The sequence below is a fragment of the Eupeodes corollae genome, chromosome 2 (genome assembly GCF_945859685.1).
Source record: "Eupeodes corollae chromosome 2, idEupCoro1.1, whole genome shotgun sequence".
NCBI classification, from domain to species: Eukaryota; Metazoa; Arthropoda; class Insecta; order Diptera; family Syrphidae; genus Eupeodes; species Eupeodes corollae.
In genome coordinates, this window is record NC_079148.1 from 45,395,908 (window position 1) to 45,411,186 (window position 15,279).

The 15,279-nt window shown below is 31.2% G+C and overlaps 1 protein-coding gene across 1 annotated transcript; it reads right to left on the bottom strand.

The window, feature by feature from the left end:
- Positions 1-1,540: 1,540 nt before the first annotated feature.
- Positions 1,541-14,470, bottom strand: LOC129948121 (acetylcholine receptor subunit beta-like 1). Its single transcript, XM_056058971.1, has 7 exons — positions 13,983-14,470; positions 13,745-13,881; positions 4,577-4,731; positions 4,047-4,491; positions 3,576-3,940; positions 2,837-3,068; positions 1,541-2,766 (listed from the first exon to the last, which is right to left on the bottom strand). Exons 1-7 carry the CDS (start codon positions 14,038-14,040, stop codon positions 2,602-2,604), a joined length of 1,557 nt encoding a protein of 518 aa, XP_055914946.1. The 5' UTR covers positions 14,041-14,470; the 3' UTR covers positions 1,541-2,601.
- Positions 14,471-15,279: the final 809 nt, after the last annotated feature.

Here is a 15,279-nt window from a genome sequence, read left to right on the forward strand (position 1 = left end):
AAACATTTTCTTGCAGACTGGTATAACTACATTTTCAATTTTTAACTGATATTTCAATGTTAAATTACGTCTTGAATTACAATCACTTGTACGTCGAGCTACTGGCCGCTTTTCTACAAGAACTCCAATCATAACTTTACGTTATTTCCAAGTCATATTTTTCCAAAAGGAATAAAATATTTCGTTCCTTTGGGATTCGGTAACTTCGTTACATTTAAAATACTTGCTCATTTTACACTTACTTGAATCACAACCAGGTTTAAGCACACGTTTTTCTTTCTTTTGTTTCCCAACTATCTTGCCTTTTTCTGTTTTAGCACTATAGTATTGTTTTCCTTCTTGTCTTGCATTTTTTACTATGTTTTTCTGCCATTTATATGGATTCCCTTGGCCTTTCTTCCTTCTTTTTTTAGAAATCAGACCGAAATTTTCATCCAGTTCAATGTTTCGGCGATTAGAATCGTTAGAATCAACAGAGGAAGATGAAGGTTGTTGAAGGTTGCCAACAGCTCGATAAATCAGTAGGAACGAAATTTTGATCATCGTTTTTTGGTATAAATAATCCTGTTTGTTCATCAAGGATAAAGCCCGAGTAGTCTGATGTAGAAACATTGTCTTCGGTTTCACATTCAATATACATACTTGAATTCCCCTGTCGTTTCGTCTAACACCAAAATATGTTGTTTCAAAATGGTGGATTTAGAAGTACCTGGCAAAATAATGTTTTCATTGTTTTTTAAGTCCTCGTCCAATTGATTTTCTTTGAAACTGGTATGCCTTTAAAGTTTAAAATTGACTTTCAATTTAACACAATAACAACAAATTTTTAGAGGTAAGCATTTAAAATTGAAAAATTATTACCTACCGATCCATATTAAATTTGATAAATGATAAATAATTAATAGGTATTTATAAATGTATTACATTGAGGTAACTAAGACTTCTCAAATGAACTCTTAAAAAGACGCTACAGTACTAAAAGTACCTAGTTAATATTTTTGATAACAGAATAACTTATGTATGCAGAAAAATTTAACTTACTTAAATTGGGCTAACGGTACTTACGAGCAATAATTCATTAACTGTGCGAAAGGTTAGGTAGATACGAGGTTTTCATAGAAACTCAACGACATGAATGTAGTTGCGAGGAAAAAGAATTAACTGTAAGATATGTTAGTTGTATAATTTCGACATTCATACTCTTCTCTCTTTATTCTTGGAGTCTTTACCGGTGTTGTTATATAAAAAAATAAATTTCTCAAAAAACGTACTTACGAGGTTAAGGCAGAAAGGGGACGAGAGGTGGGTTGGGAGAAAAACCTGTGGACACTTGTGTTCTCTTGAATGCATACCATTTGAACATCATAGTGACCAGTTAAAGACCCTAAAATAATTATTACACTTTAAAATTTGCGTCTAAGTTTTCTTGGCATCGAACTTACAATAACAAATAACAAAGCTTTGAATCATCTGATATATACATCATTTCCATAAATAAAATAATATTAAATACAATTTTTTCGTTGGAAACATTATTATTTATTATCTTTTATTTTTGTTTCTATTCGGTTGTCTACTTAAATAATAACAATTTTTTTTATTTTATTGTTTTTTTTTCTTAAAAATTAGAAATTTTCTTGGGGTTTATTTTCTACGTTTTTAATTTTTTTTATTATAACAAATTACATATATATAAATTCTGCTTCAAATTACCGTTCGCTAAGTTTACCTTTTCATAGTTATTTATTATTATTTTTATTAAAACCCCAAACTGATTTTTTTCTCATCGTCATTTATATAAGAACTTATAATATACAAACACGATAAATAATTTTGTTCATAAAATTTATAAATAATTTATTAAATTGGCACACAAAACTATATGTAACGCATACATATTAAGGTATGGTATTAATAATACTTATTTTTTTTCAAAACAAACAATTCTTGACTTAAAGAAAATCTTTAAATAAAAAAAAATCAACTACAAAATTGAGCAACCATCATAAATTCGATTTATCAAACTTATTATTGAATTATTAAGTTTGCATAAAAATAGGTGACACAATAGTTGTACCTATAAAGTGTTCATATAAAATCGTTTAAGATATCCCCTCGGTAAGCTTAAAACAAACAATACTTCTCTTAATTTGTTAACACTTATTATTAAATGTTTTTGTTGATTTTTAGTTTTTGTTGTTTTTCTTCAATTTAGTTGACATTACAATTTGTTTAATTTACTAACTTATTAATTTTATTATAAATTCTATATTAAGGGTTCTTAATTGTGATCTTTTCAACTACATACACATACATACTTACAATAAGTTTGCATACATATGTGATGTGTGTGTAATTTTTATTTTGAGCGTTTCGTTATTTTTTGAAAAATCTAAATTTTACAATTTGCAGCTTGTGTGATTTGAATACCGATTTTACGCTACCTACAATATTAGAAATAATTTTTTAAAAATTAAATACAAAAACAATTTTTTTAAAAATGGGATTTCTAACATCAACAAAATACAAAAAAATGGCATTCAACACAAAACACTGGTTCCTTGTAATGATGACACGAATCTTTTTCACTGTATGAGCTTTCTACTTTCCTCGATAAATTTCAATGATTCTGTCTTGATCGACGTATTCGAAGATATGTGGAGCATCCATTAGTATACCAACTGTTCCAGCTGTTGTAACAATGAAGAATATGTAAAGTTGCAAACGATCAATTACCATTGCAACATATTTCCAATCTTCACGTGTCTGAAAGATAATATACAAAATTCTTATAGAAATAAATGGTCTTCAGGGAAGAATCAAACAATATCAATACCTGAATGTAAAGATCTTCATTACGTAAGTGCTCAGCAATAAATTCGACAGCTTCAGTTGCCTTGCTCGCTTCTGGGGAGAGCAATATTGAATCAGATGATTCACTTTCCCGGCGACAATCTCCAACACCCAAGTCTCCAGCACTGTTGATTTTTCGATTGATCTTGCAGTTAGGGTGATGCAGATCGGAAAGCTCCATAACCTCCATTTTTGATTGTTTGCCCCCAATGGCACTAGAAATTTAATTTTATACAATTATTTTGCTTTATTATTATCAATATCACAAATAGACATCAGAAAAAAAACGTTGAATGTAATTTTCGGAAAACCTAAAATCCCGAAAACATAAGAGGGCGTAAACGCATGTTTTCGAAAACTGAAAACTTCGAAATGTTAAAAAGCCAAAATTCAAATAAAAAAAAATAAAATTCATTTAAATATATCATGTTCCTTACAGAATGGGTTTCGGGTTTATTCGGAGTGAATTTTTGACATTTGTACTATGGTAGAAATGTCAAAATGACATTTGGTTCTTTGCACCCGTACTACACACCGGAATCTGTGTGAATAAGTTTCTGTACCTAATAAATTCCATAAGTAAACTGTGAAGGGAATTAAATGTTAAACATTCTACCATTATAAAAGTGTCAAAAATAACTCCGAATCCATCTGTCACCTTCATATTTATCAGATTCTATAATCGGCATGAAATACAAATTAAAGTAGTGGCAGGTTCTTACCTTATATGTTTTGGCAGCTCTGTTGGTGATCCATATGATGGATGAGGATGGGCTGGCATACTCATGCCAGGCATTTCCATCATCCAACGTAAACGAGTCTTTCGTGGTCGCTTCATTAGTAAAAATGCTGGCAAATAATGCAAGAATACACTACGAATCCACAGGGGCATTCGATGAGTTCTTGGTCCTCGGAAATTCCAATTGATAATTACCACAGTGACCAAGATTGAAACCGTATTCATTATGAATGTAAAAAGCAAATATTTAGCAATTAATGGCAGTACAAGTGATGTTGGTGGTAATATCTTTGACACAAGCAACAGAAACACAACCAGTGACAGTAAAATACTAATGCCAAGTGTTACCTGAAAATCAAAACAAACATTTCATGATTTCGAAAAGTTAAGTTAAGTGTCCTATTACGAATGACTCTTAAACATTTTCGAACATAAAATATCCGACAAAACTTACCTTCTCACCAGCCTCAGCAGGCAAATAGAACACCAATACACAAAGGAACGAAATAAGCACCGTTGGTAAAATCAAATTCACTGTATAAAACAATGTCTTCCTTCGAATTATTATATAAAATGTTATGTCCGTTTCCGTTGGATGGTTGCCATCGCCTTCATAGACATTTAAATAAGCTGGCACCTCTATGATGTCCCATGTTCCCGATTTCCAATAATCGGATAAATCAACAAAATTCTTATTGTTATACAGGGCCAACGAAACCTGATCGCCATTAAAAGTCCACGATCCAAATTTCATAATGCATGTTTGCTGATCAAAGGGGAAATATGTTACATCAATGGTGCAGGAACTCTGATAAATGGCAGGTGGAACCCATAGTACTTCTCCGGTTGGATAAATTAGAACGTTTGATTTGTAGCGCACTTCATAGTTACCATCGGCACTTAAAATTTAAAGACGAGACAAAAGAAAATAATATATTATAAACAAATTGTATTGTTTTTTCAAAACCAGACGATTTGGCTCACTTGTTGAACAAAACTATATCAGGTTTCCAAACCTTATCGGGTGGAAGTCGTAGTACTCCAATACCTCCGTAGTCGGCTTCGTCCCACTGTAGCTGATAATCATACCACACTAGACGCAGCCATACATTTGACTTCATGATCTGATTTTTTTCATTCTGTAAGATATACGAAGAAATGTTAAGTTTTAAAATAAAATTAAATTCCAAGCAGGAAGTAAATACGAAAAGTATTTTGTAAAAAAAAGAGCTTTTGCTTCGTCAAATTTTTTATAAGAGTTTTAAATTACTGTTTAAAACAGAATAACTTAGATACAAAAGCTTTAACTAAAACTTTGTATGGCATTAAAAGACCTGTAATGTAATTTTGGCAAGCAAGGCTTGTATGCCAGAACTTCAAGAAAGACTTCAAGATTTCACATGTGGAAAAAATTGTTAATTGCCTAATGTGCCAAGCGTTTAATCCCATGTTCAAAAAAATAAAATTGATAACCTGTACTTGACAGCTTTGAATTTAATTTGTGAACGCATCCTTTCACTTATCATACAACTGTCATTGGGAAGGTTAAAAAAAACGTAAGGTACTTTATTGACAGTCAACTGAATAAAGCAATTAGTAAGTTTTTCAAAACTTTGCTCCACTAACCTGTACCTTTGGTTCATCGTCGAAAAACTATCTACCAAAAACATTATTGTCTACAAAATACACCTACAACTCCATCACTATTTGTATTATGTATTGTAAAGAAATGTTACTTATTCCTTATTTAATTTGACACTTAAGCCTTTAACACAAATGAAATGGAATTGTGCAGAACAAATAAATAAATACGTCGGTTGACTTAAAAAACATGATCAACTGTCATTCTGACATAAATAGATTTGACTTGATAGTAAGGGATATTTTTCTTGAATAACTTTCCAGTCAAGTTTCCAATGAAGTTGCCTTAGTTGGAAGTCAAGATTTTGCCAGATGGCAAGTCTTTCAAGTCTCTTAAGTTGACTGAAGCTACGGATTGTCATTTTATTCAGTAAATTCAATATTTTCATCAAACGGGCTCGAGTGACCATATGAACGAAGTCGGGTTTGATTCATAATAATTTGATGGTACTTCAAGCCGATAATAAAGTTTTTGAAAATTTCAAACGATTTTCTATTTAAAAAAAAAATTGGCAAGTTGTTGTCAATTGGCACGGTACAATATTTAATTATTACTGAACGTATTGCAGAATTTCCTCTATTAGAATACGCTCTGCGAACTGATAGGGTGAAGTGGGATAACCAGTTTTGATGGCTTCAATCGGCACTTGATAGTGGGTAGTCGGGATGGGATTTTAAGCCTTCGCCGGCTTACTTACTTGTTTTATAGTTTTAGGGTTTAGTTTTGAGTAGAATAGGCTAGGTTAACGTGGCTGCGGATTAAAATCCACACACTAAGGCCAAAAGAAAGGCCCATTGTGATACCACATGAATCTAGAGAATTACTTCTTACTAGTCGAACCATTTTGAGCTTTTTATAAAGCGAAGAAGATATTTGATATTAAAAGAGTAGTCCCCCAGATGAAGTTTGCGTCTGAGTGAAAGAGCAGGGCAAGTGCAGAGGAGGTGAGAGATTTTTTCCTCTTCTTCTTCACCCATACAGCTCCTACAGAAGTCATTTGAGGCTACACCAAGTCGTATTGCGTGTCTGCCTACAAGACAGTGCCCCGTAAGGACACTTATTAGGGAGCTAATATGAAGTCTGCTTTGAGATAACAAGTCTTTAGAGCGCTTTAGGTCCAGTGAAGGCCACATAAGTTTTGTGGCTGCGCATGTTGGTAAGTTGTGCCACCTAGAATTTGCTATCGCAAAAGCTGTTTCTTTTAGCATAAGTTTACATAAGTAGCTATCGGTATACCTATCGTCTCCCTTTCATGTGAAATAGGTATGACGGTTCCATGTTTAGCGAGTTCATCGGCTCTACAATTTCCTGTGATGTCTCTCCGGCACCCAACAGAGGTGAATGTTAAATTGCTGCGCCATCTCCATAAGAGACGATCGACAATCGAGTGCCGTTTGAGATCTGGTTGAGACACCATCAAGAGATTTAATAGCAGCCTGACTGCCAGAGAAGGTGCTGATATCAGAAGTTGATATCACGTTTTCTCTTAGCCAGGAGAGAACCTCTTTGATCGCCAAAATTTCCGCTTGAAAAACGCTACAATGATTAGGGAGGCGGAATGAGATGCTTAGATTAAGCTTTTCTGAGTACACACCACTACAAACTCCCTCATTTGTCTTAGATCCATCTGTATAAAAATGAATACTTTTGTTATCCAGGAGTTTTTTGTCCTCCCATTCATCTCTGGATGGAATGGATACCTGGAAGTTTTTTCCAAATAGGGGTCTAGGAATAGTATAGTCTATGTATAGAACCAAAGAGGTTCAAAATGATGGAGTGCCCCACATTGTTGTTGGTCCATTGAGATGAGGCGTCGAGTCTTATCGCTGTACTCGCTGCCACTTGTTTACTGAAGATGTCGAGGGGTGTCAGATGGAGGATAGTGTCTAACGCTGCTGCTCCCCTTATGCAGAGACATGCAGTGCGTTGAACTCTGCTGAGTTTGTTGTAGAATGTGACTTTCTCCAGTGCAGTCCACCATACTGCAATCCCGTACATAAGTATTGGTCGGATGATGTGTATAGCCACTAGCCAGTAGGTTATGCGGGGTTGAAAGCTCCATTTGCTTCCTATGGCTTTCTTGCAAAAGAAAAGATCTGCTGTAGCTTTTTTAACTCTTTCCTGTACATTAATTTTCCAACTTAATTTGTTGTCCAATATCAGACCAAGATATTTGGCTTCATTGGTAAAAATTAGTGGTATACCTTTTATTCAAGGAGGTACAGTTACTGGGATCTTGTATTTCCGTGTGAAAAGGACGATGTCTGTTTTTTGAGGATTAATACTAAGTTCGCAGGGATCAGCCCATCTAGTGAACATATTGAGTGCATTTTGGAGGAGCTCTCTCAGTGTATTAGGATGTTCCCCTGTGACGGCGATAGCAACATTATCGGCATACGCAACCACTCTGTAGCCTTCCCTCTCAAGGGATATTAGTAGTTCGTTAACCACTATGTTCCACAGGAGAGGGGACAGAACACCACCTTGCGGAGTGCCTCTACTGACAAACCCTTTTGTGCAAAAATCTCCCAAACTAGAGTTGATGATCCTGCTTTTTAGCATTAGATTAATCAACTCACAGATTGAGTATTCGACGTTTAAGGTCGTCACAGCAGAAGTGATAGCGGATTTGTCAACGTTGTTGAAAGCGCCCTCAATATCCAAGGAGGCCACCATAGTATATTTCTTTTGCTCTAGGGATTATTCGATAGTTCTTACCAGAGTGTGCAAGGTTGTTTCTACCGATTTCCCTTCTATGGAGTTATAACAGAAGGATCTTAATGAGGATCTTTTGGCTATTCTCAATTCTAGTTTATACTTTTTGAGGGATTCTTTATAGGAGTCCCAATAGAATAGGCATGGTGGCACAAAAAAAAATTACAAACAAAATAAAAATAAAACAATTTAAAAAAAAACTTGGAAAAAGAAAAAAAAAAAAAGGAAAAGAAAAAATGAAAAACAAAATATGTTATTTAGTTAGATTTGCTGTTTCAAGTTTTATTTTGAGGACCTTATTTTAAATAGTTTTAAGTAAAAATAAAAAGGATATTGATATTAGTTTTTTTTCAAATTTTCTAATATATACAAAAATAAATAAAATTTAAATTGAAGTAAAATAGATCTTAGGGCCGAAAGGTATTAGTATCAATGTATTTAAGTTTAACTTAGAGTGTCCGTATGGGACCAGTTAGTAGGTTGTAAGTTATGGTTATTTAGGCAAGTTTTATGAATTTTTGTCTAGCTTTAAGATAGCTTTAAGAATAAATTAATAAAAATGAATTTAAAAAAAAAGAGACTGGGATGCGACCCACACTGATAACTTCCCATCCCGTATGCCGATTTGTCTTGCTTAAAAGTTTGCCTATGTGTACTTTTTATGAAAAAACGAACTGTTGGTTTGTTTATATAAAAATTACTGAATATCGAAATCAATATTTTCTGTGAAATAATATTTGTAAGTTTGAAGCCAATATTTTTAATTTTTGAAAAGCTATTTGAGTCGAAAGTAAATCTTTACTAAGTTTTAGTATTGTTTTTTTTTAGAGTTTTATTTTTTGAAAAAAAAACTGTCATTTCGATTTTTTCAAAATTTTACCGAATGTTGAATACAATATTTCTAATAAGATAAAATTAGTTTGAAGCCTATATTTCAATTTTTTGAAAAGATATTTGAGTCGAAAATCAATTTTTACCAACTTTTGTTAATTTTTTTTTAGGTTTTTAATTTTTTGTACAAAAACTGTCTATTCGACTTTTTTTCAAAATTTTACTGAATGTTAACAACAATATTTTCTGAAAGATAAAAGTAGTTTTAAGCCAATATCCACAATTTTTGAAAAGATATTTGAGCCTAAAATCAATTTTTACCAACTTTTATACATTTGTTTGTATGTTTTTATTTTTTGTAAGAAAATTGTCAATTCGATTTTTCTCAAAATTTGTTCAGATATTGAAAACAATATTTCTTATAAGTAAAAATTAGTTATAAGCTATTATATCAAAGTTTTGAAAAGATATTTGAGTCGAAAATCATTTTTTACCAACTTTTGTTAATTTTTTTTCGGTTTTTAATTTTTTGTAAAAAAAACTGTAATTCGATTTTTTCAAAATATTACTGAATGTTGACAACAATATTTGTTGAAAAATAAAAGTAAATTAAAGCCAATATCTCAAAGTTTTGAAAAGATATATGAGTCGAAAATCATTTTTTACCAACTTTTGTTAATTTTTTTCGGTTTTTAATTTTTTGTAAAAAAAACTGTCAATTCCATTTTTCTCAACATTTTTCAGAATGTTGAAAACAATATTTCTTATAAGATAAAATTAGTTTGGAGCTATTATCTTAAATTTTTGAAAAGATATTTGAATCGATATTCAATTTTTACCAACTTTGAGTAATGTTTTTTTTAGGTTTTTACTGTCTTATAAAAAAAACTGTCAATTTGATTTTTCTCAAAATTTTATCAGATGTCAAAAAAATTATTCTTCGTTGCACAAAATTATTTTGGAGATGAAATAATATTTAAGTCGTAAAATTTTGGAGTTGACAAATTTTTTTTTTTCAGTTTTTCTGATTTTTTAAAAAAATCGTTAAATAGATTTTTTTCAGAAAATATATTGCTTTGATATCACGTTACAATATTTTATATAAAATTTAATTCAAGTCTCTAGCGTTTTTGGTTCGTAAGATATTTAGGGTTAACTAAAATGTTCACCTTTTTTCAAACTGTTATGGTAAAAAAATGACCCACGCAATTTTCTTGAGAGCTCTTTTTGCATCTTTCTGCCTTATTATTTGTATAACAAAATTTATTTGAAATCAATATCTCTTCTGGTTCTTGAGCTATGGACAACGAAAAAAACGTCGCGAATGTACGAATGTACGAACGTACGTACACAGCACAAACAGACATCTTTCTAAAAATCTTTTATTTCGACTCTAGGGACCTTGAAAATTTGAGAAATGTCAAAATTTTCAATTTGACAAATCGGACCCATTACAATAACTTCCTATGGAAAGTTAAAAAACGTTTCTATCTGCATAACACACCCAAGCTTAATGCAGGGTAACATAAAGTTACTTGGCTCTAATTTTAAAGGAACTAAATTGATATTTCTTAATCAGCTTTGTCCTTTAAAGAACTATTCGGTTGAGCATAAGATTTATCTTATTAATCAAATAAAAAATATAAATTTGGGTATCGATACTTGCCATAAGTCAGCTATTATCAAAAAAATTAAAGAAATACTAAAATTGCAGTATACGTTATTTATAAGGCCTTTTTTATAACTGAAGTTGAAAGTGGTTTGAAAAGTTAGAGTTATTGATTTTGAAGCTTCTTGTAATTACAAATAAAATGCACGACTGGGTCGCACGAACTTGCTCCTGCATGTAAAGAGTCTGTTCAAAAAAGTACTTATATGAGATTTAAAAATATACCTGTAAAATAAGTTTGGCTTCAAAGATATAAATGCCATTTGAATTGTCAAAAAAACCGCACGATCTTTGTATATGAAAACCATAGTACTCTTATGAGCAGAAACTTTTAGGGCGACCAGATGCCGAGTCTTTGGCGTGGCGTTAGTATCGAAAGTGGAGAAATTCAGCGGGAGCGAGAAAAAAATATTATTCCCATTCCCATAAGCAGCCAGCAGAATAAGGGAGATAATTAATTTTCGACCCAAAAAGTCAACACAATTTCCTTCATTTTATTTGAGTCTATCCCCGTATATGTTTTGTTTGTTTTTGTTTTATTTATATCAACGCACTTTATATAACAAACAAAATGGCTTAATATTGTATATAATAAGGGGATGAAACAAACTTTTGTATGCATAAGTCAGCTGCCTAGGATCTTTTACCGATATTTGTTTTTATTTACATTCATAAGTCTACTTTTACTTGTGTACGATCTTTGTATATGAAAAATGGTTTCTATTTACTATAAAGCTACAATGCTATATAGATTCAACTTGTTCCTTAAAAGCTTTTTTCCTTTAGATAGCTTTATTGTAATTTCATATTAGAAGAACCAGGATTGAAAACAAATAAGATAAGAAAGAGGCAGACCATGAATGTTTAAATTGTAAGGCGATCGCCTATTGGTTGTGTAGTTAGGTAGCAGGTAGATGTCTAAAACGACCATAGAATAGTTCACTTGGCGTGCTTAGCTTTATGCAGATAGATAGATAAGGACATGTTTATGATGATAATGGAGGAATGTTATTGGTGGCTTGAAGGTACTTACTACATTCCTTCTTAAGTTTTCAGCGCAAACATGGAGTTATTACGTTCAGTCTATTTTTTTCACTAAAGTTTTAAAAAACAAGCATACGAACAAGTACAAGAAATTGCTGTTCATGTGTTGTTTACAGTCAGGCTCTTGTGCGTTTTGAATTTTAGTTAAGAAGTGACACGTAAGCAGTAGTTGTAGAAGTTGTACGTAATACCTTTATAAATAGGTACAATGTGTATGCGTTGAAAAAGTGATTCTAATAGAAAATACATATACTCTCTCTGGCCAGTTTCTTTAACTTGTAGGTACTAAATATTTATTTTTTTTTTAATATAGGCGAAGGTCAGTAAATCATGTGTGAAGCAACCTTATTCGTAAAGAATAATATTTTAAAATCATTATATACAAAGTTACCAAGATAATACTTCTTGATAGACTCTTTAAAATAGATTGTTGACTAAATATATCATATATAAATGTGTACCAAATGCATTAATTTGGATGAAAGATAGGAATGTAAATACAATTTTGTCAAAATAATGCGCTCTAAAAATAAAAATAAGTTTGTCTTCAAAAATTTAAATGCCATTTTATAAATAAAAAAAACCGTTGATTTTTTAAATTTTTATTTTGAAAATCGTTAGAGCGGTTTTTTTTTTTAATTAATTTTTTATATATAAAATTTTCCAATTTTGTTCTAAAAATATTTTTGGAATGCAGTTGTTTAGTGATTGTAAATATACGTCTTTCGTTTGAATTTAGTAAAAAATTGTTGACCCGTTTTTGAGATATAGAGTTTTGAAAAATAAAAATTCAATATTTTTTAAAAATCCAAACAATTAAAAATTGCATTTTTGTTAATCAAATATTGTTAAGGCAATATAGGAGCTTATTCAGAAAAAAAATTATTAAAATCAGTTCATAACTTGCTGAGAAAATTAAAAAACAAAATAACGGTTCTATGAGCGGTACCTTTCCTGAGCAATACAAAAATATGGTTTTCTTATAAACAGAAGCCAAGTTAAAAAATAAAATTTTAGAGAAAATTTAAAAAAAATCTATCGGTTTGTTTTTGAGAAAATTCGAATTTTCGGTTTTTGACCAAAAAAATTGTATGGGGGCCACTGTTAGTTTTGATCTTAAACAAAAAATGAAAAAAACGCCTAACGCGAATCTGCTCAAAACCTTAACTTCCAAGTTTGAACTCAATCGACCCAATGGTTTAGGCTGTAGGAGCGTGGACAGACAGACAAAACCGACCGGACGGAATCGCGGGACCCACTTTTTTCGACTTCTCTACCATCGTAATATCATGTTTGATTAAAATCTTGCCATATAGTTCCTATATGTCGCAAGTAAAAAGTTAAAGTTAAGTTTAATGTAAACAAATGCTTTGGGTTAACTAGAACAGGGCGTGTTTTCTAGTTAATTTTTTTTCAAATAGCTTACGCTAGGTGATGAAGTTTAAAAAGAGTCTTATCAATTTTCCTTTACAGAGTAGTTGCACTCGAAAGCTTATCGATAAACTCTCCTGTATAAGCTATCATTCCAATCGAAATTTAACTATGCATGTACCTAAAACGTTTGCTTAGTTTTTTGGATGCTCTTACATTTTTTTTCTAATTCGATGCTTAAACATTTAATTATTGTAAATTGTTATTAGATTCCCATTTTCTGAGAAACTGGGTTTTAGACAGGCGTTCCATTTAACTTAAATAATCCCAAGTCTTATATTGGTTCTGCCTTTTTGTTTGATCTTTACCGAAACTTATATTGTCGAGTTCTCAATGAGATTTGCCTTAAAAGCGCTAAATTTGAAAAACTACTATCGAATAATAATATTTTATAAATCAATTTTCAACTAACATAAACAATACATAGATTACTGAAATGATTTTAAGTTTAAGAAAATTACAAAAAATAGATAGAAAGATTTTATACTTGGGTTTAAGTAGACAAAATCCTCTTTTACGCCTAGTTTATTAGATATCTTTAAAAACAGTAAACCAATTTGTTTCTAAAGATTCATGAATCTTTACTTTTAACGTTAATCTTAAAAAAAAACCTAGTTAAAAAATATTTGTTTTAAAACAAACAAAAAAGTTTTAGCATCAAAATCGATTAATATCTCCACGTTCACATGTAAATATGTTTTCCAAAACTTAATAAACGACCATACCATCATAGTTATGGAGGTTTGTAGCAGTTTAGTTTTTCTTTGACATGTCTCAAATAATAAAATGTAACTAATTTTTGTTTTAAGTTATAACTTACCACATTAATAAGCTGAACAAATGCTAATCCAAAACGTACTCCCACCTTCTGTGTCATATTTTGTACAGGTCTTATAAGTTTGTTGTAACCTCGAAAGAGATCCCGAACTAAACGCTCCTCATCCTCCGATGCTCGAACTAGTAAATCACGTGAAAGGACATTTATGTCCACCATTAATTTTTCATATTTTCTTAAAATCCTTTCGAAAAAGTTATAAATATCGAATAAAGGTACATACCTGCAGTAAGAGCAACAAAGAGTAAAAAAATTCGTGTTAACCATTTTAACTGCTCCATTTTCTATTTAACGATTTTAGTATTTTCCTATAGATTAATTATTATTTAACAAAACTGATTTCTTTTTCTAGTTTCATATTTTTATTTTCTTCACACAACTTCGACTATACCAAGAGTTGCAGCATCCTTTTTAGCTAAGCAAAGGGAAACGCCTAGTTCATGTTTCTAAAATACTACTTTTTAACATTCTTTTTTTTTTTTGTTTTTATGTGTGTTGTGTTTTTAAGATAAATTCACCCAGATTTTGGAAGACATATGGGATTTTCAATTCAACAAAACATTTTGCTTAAATAATATATTTTTATGGATAAATCAATTTGAATATTAAAAATGTGCAGATATAAAAGTGTTTTCGTTTTTTTAAATACGAGCGAGCAAAAGATACTACGGGATAATCACTGTGCCAATTTGCTATGATAAAGAGAATAAAATCGATTCCGAAAATCTTCGGTAAGCCATGCGCGTTGCTGCAACATCCTTCTTCCTTAGGGATGTAGTTTGGAGGATAAAGAAGAGCAAAAAGGATTTTATCATACATATATCTATCATCATTTCATTATAGACAGAGGCTAAAGTTGTTGAAGTGAAGGCATTTTTCTCTCTCATGCAATTTTTAGATTATTTTCTTGAAGTTTTTGTAACAAAGTATCAAAATCAACCCTTTCGGGGGTTAGGGGCGGTGGTTTTGTTTATTTTGTTTGCCCTATCCTCCTATATGCTTTTCTTGGAGCAATATATGAATCTTTTGTAAGCAGTTGTAGTTGAATGAATTTCCACATATTTTATTCATGACTTTTTACATCAAGAAGTAGACACTATTTCTTGCATCTACATACATATAAGCTTTAAAGACATTCCTCCTTAATGCCTTTAAAGACTAATGCATTTGTGTTTATTTTTGACTTTAGGTTAAATTATGAACCTAATTTTTGAGCTTAAACTGAATTAACATTTTCGTTAGACTGATGTACATTTTTCATCCTTTTAATAGAGAAAAAGGTACTCATGGCGGTTTTAAAATGCACAAGACAAGAGACAGTTACTACTTTGTGAATCAGTTCGGTTACAATATTCGGAATTCCATAATCGACATGACTAAGTCGAAAATATGACGGATACTGAAAATATGACGTTTACTGTTGTATGAGTCACTTTAATTTTAAGCCGATTTCAAATAACTTGTTATCTATTTGTTTTACAGTTTTGTCATTGATATTTTCATTGTAACGTTTGGTAATA

Excerpts from the sequence above, each read along its gene's own strand:
- LOC129948121 (XM_056058971.1), bottom strand. The coding sequence starts at position 14,040 with ATGGAGCAGTTAAAATGGTTAACACGAATTTTTTTACTCTTTGTTGCT. Across the intron at positions 4,732-13,744 it reads TTGTTCAGCTTATTAATGTG|AATGAAAAAAATCAGATCAT; the intron begins GTAAGTTATAAC and ends TATATCTTACAG. Across the intron at positions 3,069-3,575 it reads GAGCTGCCAAAACATATAAG|TGCCATTGGGGGCAAACAAT; the intron begins GTAAGAACCTGC and ends TTAAATTTCTAG.